The sequence below is a fragment of the Microcebus murinus genome, chromosome 6 (assembly GCF_040939455.1).
Source record: "Microcebus murinus isolate Inina chromosome 6, M.murinus_Inina_mat1.0, whole genome shotgun sequence".
Classification (NCBI taxonomy): Eukaryota; Metazoa; Chordata; class Mammalia; order Primates; family Cheirogaleidae; genus Microcebus; species Microcebus murinus.
The window spans coordinates 33,522,026-33,540,758 of record NC_134109.1 but is presented as its reverse complement, the minus strand read 5'-3'; the positions used below and the strand labels follow the sequence as shown (position 1 = coordinate 33,540,758).

The following is an 18,733-nucleotide window of genomic DNA, read 5'->3' as shown; positions in this document are numbered from 1 at the left end:
GAACAAGGTCTGAACAACTAATAGAAAGAACAACCAGACAAATCAGTAAAGACATTTACCTGATTGATAATTAGAACAATTTAAAAGGATTGGGATATAGAATGCATCCCTCGATCACTTTGGAACTAAGTTTGAAATTGGTATCATTATATTTTGGGAGGAAAAACCCTGAATATTTGTCTAGGCTCTCATTTTAAGATTAAAAAAAAGAGGAAGGTAAACCAAAAACAAAGAGAAGAAAGAATAAAGAGAATAAATCAGTGAAATAAGTTAGAAAAATAGTAGAGAATGTTAACAGTCAAAAGTTGGTTTTCTTGAAAAGAACAATTTTTTTTTTTTTTTTTTTTTTTTTTGACAGAGTCTCACTGTGTTGCCGGGGCTATAGTACTATAGCGTCATCCTAGCTCACAGCAACCTCAAACTCCTGGGCTCAAGCAATCCTGCCTCAGCCTCCCAAGTAGCTGGGACTACAGGCATGCACCACCATGCCCGGCTAATTTTTTCTATATATTTTTAGTTGGCCAATTAATTTTTTTCTATTTTTAGTAGAGGCGGGGTCTTGCTCTTGCTCAGGCTGGTTTCAAACTCCTGAGCTTGAGCAATTTGCCAGGCCTCAGCCTCCCAGAGTGCTAGGATTACAGGCATGAACCACCACTCCCGTCCAGAAAAGAACAAAATTGATAAGCCACTAACTGGCCTGATGAAGAGAAGAAAGAACACAAATTACACAATCTCAGGACTGAGAGAGGGGATATCACTACAGATGCTGCAGACATTAAAAGGCTAGTGAGGGAATATTATTACCAACTTTAGGTCAATCATTCCTACAAATTAGGTGCAATGAGCAAAATGTTTGAAACTTTCAACTTACCAAAACTAACACAAGATATAATAGAAAATTTGAATAGGCCGGGCCTGGTGGCTCACGCCTGTAATCCTAGCACTCTGGGAGGCCAAGGTGGGCAGATTGCTCAAGGTCAGGAGTTCAAAACCAGCCTGAGCGAGACGCCGTCTCTACTACAAATAGAAAGAAATTAATTGACCAACTAAAAATAAATATACAAAAAATTAGCCGGGCATGGTGGCACATGCCTGTAGTCAGTCCCAGCTACTCCGGAGGCTGAGCCAGTAGGATCGCTTGAGCCCAGGAGATTGAGGTTGCTATGAGCTAGGCTGATGCCAGGGCACTCACTCTAGCCTGGGCAACAAAGTGAGACTCTGCCTCAAAAAAAAAATTTTTTTTTTAATAGTTCCATATCTGTTAGAGAAATAGAATTTATTCACATTCAAAAACCTTTCCATCAAGAAGACTCTAGGCCCAGATGTTTTCATTGGTGAATTGCATCAGACATTTAAAGCAGAAATAATATGGGTCATAAAAAATTTCAAAACATTGAGGAGGAGGGAACACTTATGCAGTGGTTAATGACACGGATATGGTCTGAGAAATGTGTCATGGTGCAGACATCACGGAGTGTACTTACATAAATCAAGATGGTATAACGTGTTGTTCCTAGGCTACAAACCTGCACAGCATGTTACTATACTGAATAGGCAGTTGTAACACAATTGTAAATATTTGTATATCTAAACATAGAAAAGGTACTGTAAAAATAGGGTACTGTAATTTTTTTCTTTAAAATATGGGACACTTCACAAATTTGCATGTCATCCTTGCACAGGGGCCTCCCTAATCTTCTGTGTACCATTCCAATTTTAGTATATGTGTTGCTGAAGCAAGGACCCATATTAGGATCTCATGGGACCACCATAGTATGTGCGGTCTGTCGTTGGCCGAACATTGTTATGCATTGTATGACTAATTTTTTGAGGATTCGATAACCCTGATAAGAAATCCTGACAAAGACATTATTTTTTAAAAAAGGAAAGAAAATTATTGACCAAATCTGTGAAGAACCTAAATGGAAAAGTTGATAGAACAGACGATTATCAAATCTAGCAATACATAAAACGAATATAAAGCACGACCAAGTAGGATGTATGGAATGCCAGTTTTTAACAATCAGAACTTTATATTTGCTCTCACATGATCAATAGATTATCAACAAAAGTACAGGCCAGGTGTTGGTGGCTGACACCTGTAATCCTAGCACCCTAGGAGGCCAAGGCAGGAGGATCACTTACCTGAGCAAGAGCTAGACCCCGTCTCTACTAGAAATAGAAAAAATTAGCCAAGAGTGGTGGCACATGCCTGTAGTCCCGGCTGCTCAGGAGGCTGAGGCAGGAGTATCACTTGAGCCCAGGAGTTTGAGGCTACAGTGAGCTATGATGATGCCACTGCACTCTAGCCTGGGCAACAGAGGGAGACTCTGTCTCAAGGGGAAAACAAAAGATTTGAATAGACACTTCACTGAAGAAGATAAATGAATGTCAAATATGCATATGAAAAAGTGTTGAACATTAGTCATTAGGAAAATACAACTTAAAACCATAATTAGATGCTACTGCACACTTAATAGACTTTTTTAAAAACATCAACTGAGCAGTTATAACTGCTCCACATTGCTCATGGCAGCAACTGTTTCCACTTTGGGAAACAGTTTAGCAGTTAAATAAAGTTAAACATATACTTAGTATACAGTCCAGCAATCCCATTTCTGGGTATTTGCCCAAGTGAAATGAAAATATGTGTTCACAAAGAAAATTGTATCCATTTGTTTATGATGACTTGAGAGGAGTGTTGATGGATCTTGATTGTAGTGGTGGTTATATGACTATTCTTTTTTTAAAACTCACAGAACTATACACTAAAAGTGGTGAATTTTACTATATGTAAGTGATACCTTTCTTTATGAAAAGGAATACTCAATCTGAAATCAAATCAACATGTCTAACAATATAGGAGGAAAATCATAACCATTTTAATACATGCAAAAAATTTGACGAAATTCATAATAAAATGAAATAAAAATGGTGTAATATTTTCCCATTCATAATAAAAAGTTAGCAAACTGGAAATAAAAGGGAATTTGTTTAATCTGATAAAGGATGTCTAGGAAAAAGCTGGGAACATACTTTCATCCAATACTGGGAACAAGGCAAAGATATCTCACCACTGTTAATTCATCATGGTACTGGAAGTCCTAACCAGGCACACAAATTTGTGGGTTTCAGCCATTTTCTGGCTATTTGACCTTGGCAAGGTACTTAACCTTTCTTGGGATTAAAAAATGGTGGGGGGGACGTAGGATGATGATGTGCCATGCAGAACTTTTGTGTGGGTTCAGTGAGATGCTTAACTATGCAGCTAGCACAGTCACTTGGATATGGTAGTCATTCAGTAGATGGTAGGTAGTTTTCATTTCTATTCTTTTTTTGTGACTTCTGATGAGGATAGCCTCGTTCCTTAAACTAAATCAAGATTAAATTCCTATTCTGTAAAAGCACAGGAAGAGGAAGAATTGGGGAAAGAGAAGCAGTTGACTTTCACTTTAATAATTGAAAATTATTAGTTCCCTCCACTAAGGTAATAGAGAATATACAATGACGTAATGATAAAAAAATTTTTCTGAAAATAAATCAAAATCTCTCTTATTGGCCGGCTGTGGTGGCTCACACCTGTACTCCTAGCACTCTGACAGGCCGGGGTAGGAGAATCACTTGAGCTTAGGTGTTTGAGACCAGCCTGAACAAGAGCCTGTCTCTACTACAAATAGAAAAAATTAGCCAGGAGTGGTGGCACATGCCTGTAGTCCCAGCTGCTCAGCATGCTGAGGCAGGAGGATCACTTGAGCCTAGGTGTTTTTAAGGTTACTGTGAGCTGATGCCATAGCACTCTAGCCTGGGCAACAGAGGGAGACTGTCTCAAAAAAAGAGAAAAGAAAATCTCTTATCTTGTACAGGTTGAGTATCCTTATCTAAAAATCCAAAATCTGAAATGCTCCAAAATGCAAAACTTATTGAGCACCAACATCATGCTCAAAGGAAATGCTCATTGGAATATTTCAGATTTCAAAAGTTTCAGATTAATGATTTAAGTATAATATAAGGTAGTCATATTCCAAAATCTGAAACACTTCTGGTCCAAGGCATTTCAGATAAGGCATTCTCAGCCCCTACTACTTATATAGCATTTGGTCATATGATTTTATTAGGGAATAATTAAGTATGCCAGTGAAACAATTTGATTATGAGATTGCTTATAGTAGTATACTGGCACCTGGATAGAGATAATTTTTTTCAAAATTTTCTCATACAGGATATATTGATTTGTCAAAAAGAAGAGTTTCTCCAGAGGAAGCAATCAAATGTGAAGACAAATTCACAAAATCCAAAACTGTAAGTTGATTTTTGAATCAAATTAGTCTGCTATCTGTGTCTTTAATAAGTACTTAGCTTGTGTTCTTGGCAGAAGAATGAAAACTAAAACTTATGTTTTTTATAACTATATTTCTATTTCCAATTACATGTTACATGGAAAAAATAATTTGAAGTCTTAATTTCAAAACAGTATGAGTACCTTGTTTTTTTTATCTCATGGTACTACTACCTTGAAGCATTGCTGATGATGTAATATTTTCCCATCAGTACTGGAATTTAGTGGGGTTTTTTTTTTTAGGTTTTTTTTTTTTTTTTTTTTTTTTTTTTTGAGACAGAGTTTCGCTTTGTTGCCCTGGCTAGAGTGAGTGCCATGGTATCAACCTGTCTCACAGCAACCTCAGACTCTTGGGCTCAAGCAATCCTGCTGCCTCAGCCTCTGGAGTAGCTGGGACTACAGGCATGTGCCTCCATGCCCGGCTAATTTTTTCTATATGTATTAGTTGGCCAATTAATTTGTTTCTATTTATAGTAGAGATGGGGTCTCGCTCTTGCTCAGGCTGGTTTCAAACTCCTGATCTCAAGCAATCCGCCCGCCTCGGCCTCCCAGAGTGTTAGGATTATAGGTGTGAGCCACTGGGCCCAGCCTGGAATTTAGTGTTTTGAAGCCATTTTAGGTTAAATTAACTATGGGTGACTTCAGCAGGTTTTGCTTATTTCTGCTTGGGTTGTTTCATAACACACAGTTCTTGACTTTCAACCCTATTCTGGGGGAGACAAGCAGCTGCTATATGTTAAGAATGAGCAAGGTTTTGTAAAATGTTTGTGAATCCAGGAAAGCAAGGTAGGGGCCAGTTACTTTTCTTACTATTTTTGCTGTAATTTCCTTCCTACTTAGCATTCACAATAAGCACAAGTAAAGAACATCCATTTCATTGCTTCTATCTGTATTACTCTATTCTTGGGTACTCTTTAGATTCTCTCTCACTCTGCATCCTCAGAGCCTCAGTTTTAATTTTTGAGACAGACTCTTGCTCTGTTGCCCAGGCTAGAGTGCAGTGGCATCATCATAGCTCACTGCAACCTAAACTCCTGGGCTCCAGCGATCTTCCTGCCTCAGCCTCCCAAGTAGCTGGGACTACAGGCATGCCCCACTATGCCCAGTGAATTTTTCTATTTTTTTCTAGAGACAAAGTCTCACCATGTTGAACTCCTCAAATGATCCTCCTGCCTTGGCTTCCCAAAGTGCTAGGATTATAGGGGTGAGCCACTGCTCCCAACCCACCCTCAGTTCTTAAGGGCACTATTTCCTTTGTTTCTACTATCTTTGCTCTTTTCTGGTGTCTGTTGTTCTCTTCTGCCATATGTTTCTGTCCTCAAGAGAAAATGCCCCCAAAAATAATGTTCAAATGAAGAGAAGATTTTAAACATCTTGATTAATCCCAGTAGAAGAGAGAATAAGGTTTTAAAAGCCCTCAGACCATTACCCAAATGTTTTCCTTTATTTTACTGATTTGTTTACTTTTATGCAATGTGGTTTACACATTTCAAAACACTACAATAAAGTCTCTTTTTAGGTTGGGAGGAGGGGAGTGGGTGATGGGAGGTTAATTTGGAGGGTACAAAGTGTATTGCTTCAGTCATTGTATGCACTGAAGGCCCTGACTTAACCACAATGCAGTATATCAGTATAGCAAACTTGCACTTGTACCTCATAAATATATAAAATAAAAAATAAATAGGAAAAAAATAAAAAGACACTTTAATAAAAAAAAATCACAAAAAAAGAATGAAATCTCAAAGCCAACAATAGATTTTGTAAAATGTAAGGCCATTGCCAACAGAGGGCAACCTTGAAACTCAATGACATTAGCCATCCCATATGCTATGATTTGTGTTTCATCTGGAATTGTTTTTAAAAAGGAAGAAAAGATTTCCTAATACCTTTCTTTTGCTTTTTACATAAGGTGAATAAAAGACCATATTATACTTCATTAGCAGAAAACTCTTTTTAATAAATTCTAGGAGCTTCCCACTGAGAATATAATTTCTGGACCAACAGCATTGGCATCAGCTGACTGCTTATTAGAAATGCTGAGTCTTGGGGCCCACCAAGTTTGAGAAGCACTGCTGTAGAAAACTTACATATTTTTGTCTCCTTAGGATATTGTTAAAATGAATATGTTAATAGATCTTATAGGGATGATTAAGATGGAAGTTTTTCAGTGTTAGTACCTTTCCTCACTCAATTTTCATGTGTAACTAATATGAAAACCTCCCTTCTCTAAACCCTGTTATTTTTAGATTAGAAAAAGTTTGGCAAGTGGGTAAGATTGAAGGATAATTGTTAAATGATAACAGCAAAAGAAATACTAAAATCTCAATCCTTTTTCTGTACTTTCAAATGGAGTAGTAACAGCTTATATTTGTATGATAGTTTTCTGGTTATAGCGTGTGTTTGTATATATTTGATCTGTGCAAGAACTCTATGCATTAAGAAGGAGAAATACTAATGTCTTCTTTTTTTAGATGAGAAAACAAATTCAGAGATGTTAAGACCCTAAACTGTGTACTATTTTTACTTGTACCCACTTGAGTTAATTATTATGGGATGATGACTATTTCTCTATGGAGAAAGAATTTGTATGGGGATTTTTTTTTCTCTCTTTTTACGCTGGACACTTAATTGAATGGAGATCTTTTGTTGTTAAGGAATTGTTAAATTATGCTATCTACTAAAATGTAAAAATATCTTTTTTTTTTTATAGATCTCTTATCCTTGAATTGTTGAGCTCTTCATTTTCTTTCTAGGTTTATAGCATTCTTCGTCATGTTGCTGAGGTGTTAGAATACACCAAAGATGAGCAATTGGAAAGCCTATTCCAGAGGACTGCCTGGGTCTTTGATGACAAGTACAAGAGACCCGGATATGGTGCCTATGATGCATTTAAGCATGCAGTCTCGTAAGAATACCTTCTTGACTCTGCTTCTACCTTAATATCACAACTCTGAATCTAGTACACAGGTTGATAGCCTCGCATGGTACAACATCCATGTATTAAATTCTTGCCAACTTTAGATTAAAATACCACAATATAAAAGGCCCATGATGTAGGCCAATCCTACATGGTCAAGTCTATCTAGTTTCATATACCATAGTTAAATAGATTCGTAAGCCATATGATTTCATCTCACACTGCTTTTTCACATGTTTTCCTTTCCAAGTTTTATTACTGACCTAGGTGATTTTAGGACCAATGTGGGTATCTTATCCAAAACTGTCAGCTCTTGTTGTCTTTACTTCAATTCCTTTGACCTTCAGCCTGTACCACTTTAGCCAGTATTCCATGTGGCTTCAACCTGGTCCTTATTATCACTAGGATTTGCTCTGCCACTAAAACCTTTAATTCACACATTCTGTTCTTTTGCTTAAGCCTCGTATCCTTCCAGCTCCCACATAGTCCTACTCTTGTTTGTTTTTAATTGTGTATTAGCCTCTGATTCCAAACCTTTTTCCTCCTCTTTTTACCATTTCCTGCCTTCTCTTTCTTACCCAGCATAGACACGCCATGATTTATCATTTCAACTTTCTTTCCAATATCATGAGCTTTTGCCCTGTTTTTCCTTCTGTTGCGTTCAGCCTTGTATCAATGTTCCCGCCTTCTCTGCGCTTGTAGTTGTAGACTGCTGGATAGTGCTAGGAAAAATCATGGTCTTGCGGGTTGGTGCATATTCGTGGTCTCCAAACTTAGCTGAGCCTTCGTTACTGCCCTGCATTCTCTGCTCATTGTCATTTCTTCCATTTTGTAGTGGCTATTCTAGAGCTTCTCCATGTTCTTAGAAAACCACTCTACCCCTCTTACCTCCCTCTCAGCTGGTGTGCTTACTACCCATAGAAGCCATTGCACAAGAACTATTTTTGTACCATCTCAATAAACTCATCTCTTTCCCATCTGTCATTTCCTCCTATGCTGCTGTCACACTGGAATTTATGTCCTTCCTGCTCTCAAACTAATCTTAGCATATGTGCCCAGCTACTGCTCAGGGATCTCTTTCCATCAGTTACTCCCTCTCTTGGGTTTTACCTTTCCGTTTATTGGTTTTGCTCCGTCAGCATAAAAATATTCTCTAGTTTCTTCGATTTCTACTAAACATGAACTTCTCTGCTTTCCCTCTACTTTTTCTTAGAGCAAGCACTGTGTCCTTTTAACAGCCAGGCTCCCTGAGTTCCCTGCACTAATTCTAACACTAACCTATCGTATAAGTGCTATTATTATCACTGTTTTATAGTTAAGGAAATTGCTTTGTTCAGAGTCACACAGCTAATAAATCGTAGAGCCAGTATTCAAACTCAGGCATTCTGGCTCCATTCAGAGTTTGTGCTATTAACCATTAAGCACTGCTTTGTATTTTGTCCTGTACACCTCAGTCAGTACATTTCTTACCTTCCTGTCATCATCTGGCCCCAGCTTACCTTTTTAGCTTTTAGCTCCAGCGCCCCCTCTGTTACCACCAAGACTTGTCATGTGTTATTCCCTTTCCCTTAGCACTCCTCTTGCTTTATCACTATGTAGCTATTGTCCGGATGTAGCTAATGCTAATTCTTTGCCATAGATGCTTTATTGTTTTGTTGGGTTTTTTCGGGTTTTTTTTTTTTTTTTTTTTTTTTTTGAGACAGAGTCTCACTTTGTTGCCCAGGCTAGAGTGAGTGAGTGCTGTGGCATCAACCTAGCTCATAGCAACATCAAACTCCTGGGCTCAAGCAATCCTGCTGCCTCAGCCTCCTGAGCAGCTGGGACTACAGGCATGCACCACCATGTCTGGCTAATTTTTTCTATATATTTTTGGTTGGCCAATTAATTTCTTTCTATTTATAGTAGAGACGGGATCTCACTCTTGCTCAGGCTGGTTTCAAACTCCTGACCTTGAGCAATCCGCCTGCCTCGGCCTCCCAGAGTGCTAGGATTAAATAGGCGTGAGCCACCGTGCCTGGCCTTATTTTATTTTTCTTTTAATTAAGAAATAAAATCTCTGAGATAGTTGGAAATAAGACCCATTCCTCTCACTCATAAGTGGTAACCACTATTCTGAAATTATTACTATGTATCATTTATGTTTTTATGGTTTTACTGCATATATATATCCATAAAGAATATATCGAATCATTTTATTTTTTCACTTAAAATGTAATCTGTTACATCTTTTTGTAGCTTGCATTTTTATGTATACGCTGTTAACTGAGCAGAATATCTCCAAATTGATAGATGTGTACTTCATTCGTATTGATTTCTGAATAGTGTTTCATTGTGAGAATATGCTTTATATGTTCCTCTTTTAAGAGGTATTAAGGTAAATTTACCCTTTTGTCCCATTTTTTAAACAGTGCTGTGATGAATATCTTATGTACATGTCTCCGTGTGCACATGTTTGAGTTTCTAAGGCATATACCTAGGAATGGAATTGTTGAGAGTCATAGGATTAAGATTGATTGATTGATTGATCGATCGATCTTTAAAACAACTTGGTTTTGCCAAATTACTCTCCAAATTGATTCTACAACTTGTATTCCCTCTAATAATTGTATATAAGTATTTCTGTTTCCCTGCATCCATACCAACATTTGGTATATATCTCAGATTTTTTTTTCTTTTGCCAGTCTGGTAGATGTACAATATTATCTTTTGATGTGCATTTTCCGGACCAATTGTATTTCTTCTGTAAAACATCTCATTTGCCCATTTTCTGTTAGTTTGTATTAGCTGAATGAAAGTTCCCTCCACCCAAATTCTTGCCCCTTTCATTCTTTAACTAGATCCCTTGCTTTGTAAGCCTGATTCTTGCTCATGCCATTCCTTTTTTATATATCATAACTTTCTTAAAATAATTCTACCTTTGCTTGTTAAAGTACTGCCATTCTTTTGGTCGTTATTTCATTTGTTCATTAGTTCAACAATCATGCTAGTGTTACTGCAACCAGGGTCCTTGTTTTATGGCACTTGGGAGAGTCAGATGAAATGCCGCTTTCTGCGTGAAGCCCTGCCTGACCCCATCAGTTGAGAGGAATACCTTCCTGTCCTGATGCCAGTGGCTGTATTTTTACATTTACAAACTTTTCCATGTCTTTTCTCTTTTCAAGATAGATTATAAATTCCTTGAAACAGAGACTGCTAATTACATGGAAATACTTAATTGTAGTGGAATGTCAGATGTATTAGAAGGTATTAAATTGCTTATTTTGGCCAGATCTCTAAAATTTTTCTCAATTGGGTGTTTTCTGTTTGTCATACACTGCTAAGTAATTTACTTGCATTATCTCATTTAATACTCAACACATTCCTATGAAATATACTGTTTTCATCCTCCTTTTACACATTTGGAAACTGAGGTTTAGAAAAGCCCAGAGACATAGTTATTTTATTAAAGTACAAAGCTAAGGTTAGAACTCTAATTCTGACATTAAAGCCTGTGCTTTATTATTATGTACATTATTCCGTGGCATTTGATTTTATAATTACTAGTAATGTAATCTTGACCTTTTGTGTTTTGTTTTTTGTTTTTTAATCAGAGACCCATCTATTTTGGATAGTTTAGATTTAAATGAAGATGAACGAGAAGTACTCATTAACAATATTAATAGGCGTTTGACCCCACAGGCTGTCAAAATTCGAGCAGGTAAATGATTTTTATGATATTTTGCATGCTTAAAAAAATCTGTTAAACCAAGCATGATGGCACATGCCTCTAGTCCCAGCTGTTCAGGAGGCAGGTATAGGATTGCTTGAGCCCAGGAATTCCAAGACCAGCCTGGGCAAAACAGTGAGACTCCCATCTCCAAAAAAAAAAAAAAGGCAGGGAGGGGCTGTCAAATAATAAGACCTACCAAAGAATATGTTGCTATGTCAACATCTGTAAATTTTTCTAAATGTTTATTTTTTTCATAATAAAAAAAAAGGTTAAGATATTACTTTTGCTTCTACTGAATTATCATAAAATACAGTGACACAGATGGAAGCAGTCATATGAATTCACTTAATCTTAAGTTAGCCCTTTTAGTTAGTCCTTTTTTAAAAGCGTTTTGACTGAGTAGTGGCTGACTCCTATAATCCCAGCACTTTGAGAGGGTGAGGCGGGAAAATCTCTTACGGGCAGGAGTTCGAGACCAGCCTAGACAACAGAGCAAGACTGCATCTCTACAAAAAAGAAAAAATTAGCTGGGCATGGTGGTACATGTCTCAGCTACTTAGGAGGCAAAGGCAGTAGGATCACTTGAACCCTGGAGTTCAAAACTGCAGTGAGCTATAATCAGACCATTATACCCTAACCTGGGTGACAATGAGGCCCTGTCTCTAAAGAAAGGGGGGAGGGTTGACTGTTTTGTTTTAGAGCATACTTTAAAATATTCGAATAGGACAGCAGTGTCATTCCATGCCTCTAGATTAACCACTGTTAATAATTTGGAATATTTTCCTATACACGTCCTACCTATTTAAGAATGTGTGCTATTTACAGTCACATATCATTTTCTTTTATTTTTACAGAGATGAGATCTTACCATGCAGAATTTTTTCCAATTTGCTTATTCCACTCAGTGTATCATGAGTGCCCATCCATGCAGAACATAGGGATCATTCTCAGTCGTTTTGATGGCTGGGTAACTTAGAACAGATAAACCTTAACATAAACCAGTCCCCTCCTGATGAACATAACACTGTAAATTTTTAGCACCCTTATACATATATATATACCCATTTACATAAGTATGACATATTCCTAAAAGTAGAATTACTGAACCAAAGGGTATGCAGTTTTTAAATTCTTCTAGACCATTGGCAGTTGTTGTTTCATTCAGTGTGTACCACACTTCTCCCCCCCCCCTTCATTTTACAAATAAGGAACTACAGTATAGAGGTTGGAGTCAGGATTTTAACCTAAGCATGCCAGAATTTATGGTGTTTGTTGAATTTCTCTGTCTTTTATAGTAATAGTTTCATTTTTAGGTGGCTTGATGTGGTTGAGAAGATATAGTTTTACTATATATTCACGTTTCCAATTGTGAAAATAAATATCTGGGACTGATTTCTAATTGAAAAAGTAATGAAAGCTTTTCATAAGTATTTGAATAATAGTGTATCTGCCACATCTCTGATTTCTTTTAAACTTTTAAATATTCTTTGTACTTTTTTTGTATCAACTGTTGAGTTTTTATAATTTTAGATATTGAAGTGGCCTGTTATGGTTATGAAGGCATTGATGCTGTAAAAGAAGCCCTGAGAGCAGGTTTGAATTGTTCTACGGAAACCATGCCCATCAAGGTGAGTGGTCAGTTTTATCCTCCCTGATAAAATACCTTCCTAAACCAAATCAGATCTTTGATCTGTTTAGGCTTTTGTTTCTACTGCTGTTGTCACAGTGGATGGTGATTCCTACTTCCACAGGGCCAGCAATGCTGTGGCCAGGTGCAGTGGCCTATAATCCTAGCACTCTGGGAGGCCAAGGCAGGCGCATCATTTGAGCTCAGGAGTTCAAGGCCAGCCTGAGCAAGAGCGAGACCCCATCTCTACTAAAAATAGAAAGAAATTAATAGGCCAACTAAAATATATATATATAAAAAAAAATTAGCCTGGCATGGTGATGCATGCCTATAGTCCCAACTACTCAGGAGACTGAGGCAGGAGGATCGCTTGAGCCCCGGAGTTTGAGGTTGCTATGAGCTAGGCTGACACGACAGCACTCTAGCCCAGGCAACAGAGTGAGACTCTGTCTCAAAAAAAAAAAAAAGAGTTGCTGTGCCCAAAGTACTCATAGCACCTTCAAAGGGTAACGTGTGCTCTCATCTGTACACACACACAACTTTTATGAGTTTTGATCTGAATCTTTCATTAATGATAAATTGGATTGTGGTTATTGAGAATCTCTTAGAAGGATTTCTTCTATCAGTTTAGTTTAGAGACAGATACCCATTTTACTATAGTTAGTTTAGCTACGAAAGATACCCAGAAGTCATAATTCTTTATAGATGGTATTTTTTTCTTTTTCTTTTTCTTTTTTTTTTTTTTGAGATGGAGTCTCGCTCTGTCACCTGGGCTAGAGTGCTGTGGCATCAGCTTAGCTCACAGCAACCTCAAACTCCTGGGCTCAAGCAATTCTCCTGCTTCAGCCTTCCAAGTAGCTGGGATTACAGGCACACGCCACCACACCTGGCTAATATTTCTATTTTTAGTAGAACCAGTGTGGAGGGGGTGTCTCACTCAAGTTGGGCTCAAACTCCTGACCTTAAGTGATGCTCCCGCTTTTACCTCCCAGAGTGCTAGGATTATAGGCGTGAACTACCGTGCCTGGCCTTATATACAGCATTGCAATGGGCTGTTTGTGCTACTGGATTAAATAACTATCAATTAGCTTTTGCTGCATTAACAAACAGCCCCAAATTGCTGACTTACAGAATTAGGGATTAAGTTTTAGGATAGTTGTTAATGTAGCAGATTAGAAAAATAGTTCTCAAGCATCATAATAGTTGTATGTTTTATAGGTACATTCATATTAAATTTTTTGTCTTTCTCTTTTAGATTAATCTAATAGCTCCTCCTCGGTATGTGATGACTACAACAACCCTGGAGAGAACAGAAGGCCTTTCTGTCCTCAATCAAGCTATGGCTGTTATCAAAGAAAAGATTGAGGAAAAGAGGGGTGTATTCAATGTTCAAATGGAGGTGAGATCAACAGCTTCATTTTTACTTTGTTCTTACAGTTTTTTAAGAAACTCAAGTCGGCCGGGCGCGGTGGTTCACGCCTGTAATCCTAGCTCTCTGGGAGGCCGAGGCGGGCGGATTGCTCGAGATCAGGAGTTCGAAACCAGTCTGAGCAAGAGCAAGATCCTGTCTCTACTATAAATAGAAAGAAATTAATTGGCCAACTAATATATATATACAAAAAATTAGCCGGGCATGGTGGTGAATGCCTGTAGTCCCAGCTACTTGGGAGGCTGAGGCAGGAGGATTGCTTGAGCCAAGAGTTTGAGGTTGCTGTGAGCTAGGCTGACGCCACAGCACTCACTCTAGCCTGGGCAACAAAGTGAGACTGTCTCAAAAAAAAAAAAAAAAGAAAAAGAAACCCAAGTCATCTAGATGATTTGTATTCTAAAGTACTGATCACTGCCTTTTAAAACATCAGATACATTTAAGATTACGATTCTGCTAAGCCTAAAATAATCATTGACTCAGAGGATCCTAAAAGGGGTTTCATATAGGTAAATAAGAACTATGACATTGGAATGTCATATTGTGGAATGGTTGTTGACGTGCGTTGTCACTTGGTGGTGTTAGGGGTTTTTTTGTTTGTTTGTTCTTTTGCTGTTTGTGAACAGCCTTCTGCCCAATCAGATTTCAACATACATGTGACTAGCAACACTCAGATGACTCACTGGACAAGGGTCATGCAGAAGGGATTTTTTTAAAAATGTAGAGTAGAAAATAAAAATATGGATGTGTCAGTACTTAGATTGTACAGAATAATAGGAAAGACAATACAGTTTGGAGACATAATGTCTATTAGCCACAGTGACCAACTTTCTGACATAACTCCTAGCAAAATGCACATTCCACTGGTCTCATTTGTCATTGATATACCTCCACACACAAATCTCTGGCAGTTCCTAAGGTGTTTAATTGGCCATTGTCCCTTGATTTCAACTTTCTCTTGATTCCTAGAATCTTACTCTCTCAGGCATCTTTAGATGCCTCTAGGTGGCAACTCTAGAGGGTGGATTTCTGCTTGGTCTCTAGGTGGCAACTCTAGAGGGTGGATTTCTGCTCCGCTCTTCCTTTGCTGGTGCATGAGCCTCTTTATAGGTAAATACTGCCTGCCTTGACTTGACTCAGCTACTCATCTGACCTAGGAAATCTATCTTGGGATTTTATTTAAACCTTATGAAATGATAAAATTTCATGGCTAAATCCCCAGAGGAGTCCTGAAGCTCAACTAGCAGGGAGAAAGCAGGGACCGCAATGTGTTTCTCTCCAAAGATGACATTCCCTCAATCTACAGGTTGTGCTGACTTGTACACATAACACCAGGAAATCAAATGTGGTTTGCTAATCTCATATTTCTCCCATCCTGCTTCTTATTCAAAGACCTAGCTCATATTTAAAGGAAGCAGGATAACAAAATGGAGAATGTTACAAACTGGAAGCTTGTAGACCAAATTTTAATTCATATTATTAGTAATAGTTGTCTCCAACACATGGTGAATTCGAGCCTCATACTTTTCAAAACCTACCATCACAGAGAAGATTGCCTTTGAGGTAAACTATAAAGAAAAGACAAGATAGACTCTGCTGTCGAATTTGTCATTGGAGCTCAACAACCTACAATAGATGGTCACCAGGAAGAGACTAGAGAGAAAAGTGGAGAGAGGGGCTTTGTGTTTTCTTAAAGATACTAGGTCTTAAATATTTAGAAAGTTTTCAAGTAAAAATTGTGGCAGTATTAACAGTTGAGTATCAATGAAAACAAAATATTGAGAAGGGATAAAAAGACTGAGTTTAAAAATTAAAGTTTAAAATTAAACTCAGTTTAATTTTAACTTTAACCACAGTGAAAGTTGAGCCTTAGGGAGGGCAAAGCCTTAAAATGCAATTAAAGAATTAGATTGTGTGCCTTTTACCTATTTGAGACTGAAAGATGCCACTTCTTTGATTTAGATATTTTGAGTATCATCACCCAACTTCTGAGCTCCAGGGGAAAAATAGACAATACAAATGAGAAATTTGTTATTGTCAGAATTTGAATATGGAATGCCTAAAATTTGATCTCAGGATTAGAAATGAGTAGTTGTCTGTCTTTTCTTCATCTTAACAAGAATAAAATCTAATTTCCATATATATTTTTTATATATAAATATATGTATAAAAATAATGGTTCCTCTGTGAAAATAAGTAGATTTTTTGTTTGTTTGTTTGTTTGTTTTTGAGATAAGTCTCGCTCTGTTGCCCAGACAGTGGCATCATCATACATCATACATCATACAGTGGCATCATCATAGCTCACAGCAACCTCAAACTCCTGGGCTTAAGCAATCCTCCTGCCTCAGCTTCCTGAGTAGCTGGAACTACAGGCATGCACCACCACACCCGGCTAATTTTTTCTATATTTAGTAGAGACAGGGTCTCGCTCTTGCTCAGGCTGGTCTCAAACTCCTGAGCCCAAGAGATCTTCCTACCTCACCCTCCCAAGTTGCTGGGATTACAGGTGTGAGCCACTATGCCCAGCCCAGATCAGATGTGTTTTTTACAGGACATCTATTTGTGGTCTCAAAGATACAGCTACTGGGATTATTTCATATATTTTAAATTACAGCTTATAAAGATGACAAAATTTTTTTCTTTTTTTTTTTGGAGACGGAGTCTTGCTCTTTGTTGCCCAGGTTAGAGTGAGTGCCGTGGTGTCACCCTAGCTCACAGCAACCTCAAACTCCTGGGCTCAAGCGATCCTTCTGCCTCAGCCCCCCAGAGTAGCTGGGACTACAGGCATGCGCCACCATGCCCAGCTAATTTTTTCTATGTATATTAGTTGGCCGATTAATTTCTTTCTATTTATATTAGAGACGGGGTCTCGCTCTTGCTCAGGTTGGTTTCAAACTCCTGAACTCAAACGATCCACCCACCTCAGCCTCCCAGAGAGCTAGGATTATTTTCCATTTTAATACATCTGTTTCTTATACTCTTGTTCTCCTAGATTTCTCCTATTATGTGATGGAATTTATCAGTGATAAATCAACACTCAAAAGTGAACAGACGTGACAGTTGATAGAAAGAAAAGTGTTTAAGAGTTAAAATTAAAACACTAGGCAGTAACAGTACTGAAATTGAATTGGTATACTATTTAACTACTTTGAAATTATACCTCTGCTTCCACAGCCCAAAGTGGTCACAGATACAGATGAGACTGAACTTGCGAGGCAGCTGGAGAGGCTTGAAAGAGAAAATGCAGAAGTGGATGGAGATGATGATGCAGAAGAAATGGAAGCCAAAGCTGAAGATTAACCTTGTTGGAAACAGTCCAATTTAAGTAACACAGAGCAGCCCTTCCTCCTGGCTGTAAACCCTAGACTCAAAAGTTTTCCAGTATTGAAAACTTCAAAGCTAAATATTTTTTATTTCCAAGTATTTAAATGTTCTAACAGACCAGAACATGAAACGCCCTCTTAAATGTCAGCTGTTTTCACACAGTAGCTCCAACACATTGAGCAATTTTTAAGAGAGTGGCCTAATTTCACTAGAGACAAATCTTTAAGAACAGTCCTAAAATTGGGCTTGTGATTTCCATTTCTGATGTCTCCAGATTGACACCCCTTTGTAGTTCAGTGCCCCCATGAGATTTACCAGGGGCACCCAAAGCAAACAATTCCAGTCTTTCTATATAAAGTGTATTCAAGCAAATATCAAATAAATTTCTGGGATATTTAACTATAGGCTTCTTCCTTCTCGTCACCAGTTAAAAGCATTCTGAATACTAAGACCCTAACTGTATTATCTTCGTTTTAGTCTTTATGTAAATAAGGGAAGGTGAATAAAGGATCTCTACAACAGATCCTTTCAAAAGGAGAGTTTAGAAAGAAAAAAGAGTTTAGAGAAAGTCATTTTAACTTTAACCACAGTGAAAGTTGAGCCTTAGGGAGGGCAAAGCCTTAAAATGCAATTAAAGAATTAGATTGTGTGCCTTTTACCTATTTGAGACTGAAAGATGCCACTTCTTTGATTTAGATATTTTGAGTATCGTCACCCAACTTCTGATTGGTTCTTTTTTTAGAACAGGGATCTGTTTGGATACAGCTACAGCAGTTTTTTGGGTTTTTTTTACATGTTTCCATAATTTTTATCTTCAAGAACTAGTTACTTTGTACATAATAAGTTTCATAGGTAACACATTTGAAGTTACAGGTACAGTAGTAGTCAGGTGTAGAAAATCTTTTTTGTTACTTTGCTTTTCTTCCTACTCTCTTACGATACTTGAGGTACCAGTTATATTTAATTTTATTCGTCATCCCTAGGATAGCTATTAAAATACTTAAAGATTAAAGCTAACCCACCTTAGTCATCCAGGACTAGACTTAATTAATATTAAAGGGACTAGCAAATAGAAGAGTATTGGGGAGATAGTCTGTGCCATTTATGAAAGTTTGTCCCTTTAATTTAGTAGCCTGTATTAGCTTTTAAATCCAAAAGTCTAAATTCAGATGGCAAAGTTTCCTAGAGGGAGCCGTGATTATTAGCCAAGAAGGGAATATTTAGAGAATATGGATGTACTCAAGATTGGCACATAGTTTTTACCTCTTTAGGCATCAAAAAAAGTTTATAAAGCTCATGACATCAAGAATGTCACCAAAATATAACAGGTGCTTCTTTGCCATAGGCAGAGGAATTGAATTTTTTTCTTTTTTGTTTACTGAAATTTTATA

At 37.6% G+C, this 18,733-nt stretch overlaps 1 protein-coding gene and 1 non-coding gene across 3 annotated transcripts in view; one reads left to right on the top strand and one right to left on the bottom strand.

The window, feature by feature from the left end:
* Positions 1-17,477, top strand: part of EIF2S1 (eukaryotic translation initiation factor 2 subunit alpha) — a 29,188-nt gene extending 11,711 nt beyond the window's left edge. For both annotated transcript variants that reach the window (XM_076003930.1, XM_076003931.1), the window contains exons 3-8: positions 4,220-4,299; positions 7,090-7,241; positions 10,844-10,950; positions 12,493-12,590; positions 13,845-13,988; positions 17,193-17,477. In XM_076003930.1, coding sequence (XP_075860045.1) covers positions 4,220-4,299; positions 7,090-7,241; positions 10,844-10,950; positions 12,493-12,590; positions 13,845-13,988; positions 17,193-17,318 — 707 coding nt within the window. In that variant the 3' untranslated portion in view covers positions 17,319-17,477. The remainder of the gene's footprint in view (positions 1-4,219; positions 4,300-7,089; positions 7,242-10,843; positions 10,951-12,492; positions 12,591-13,844; positions 13,989-17,192) is intronic.
* On the bottom strand, positions 1,638-1,740 carry LOC142871659 (U6 spliceosomal RNA). Its single transcript, XR_012919889.1, has one exon. It is a non-coding gene; the product is annotated as a U6 spliceosomal RNA (small nuclear RNA).
* Positions 17,478-18,733: the final 1,256 nt, after the last annotated feature.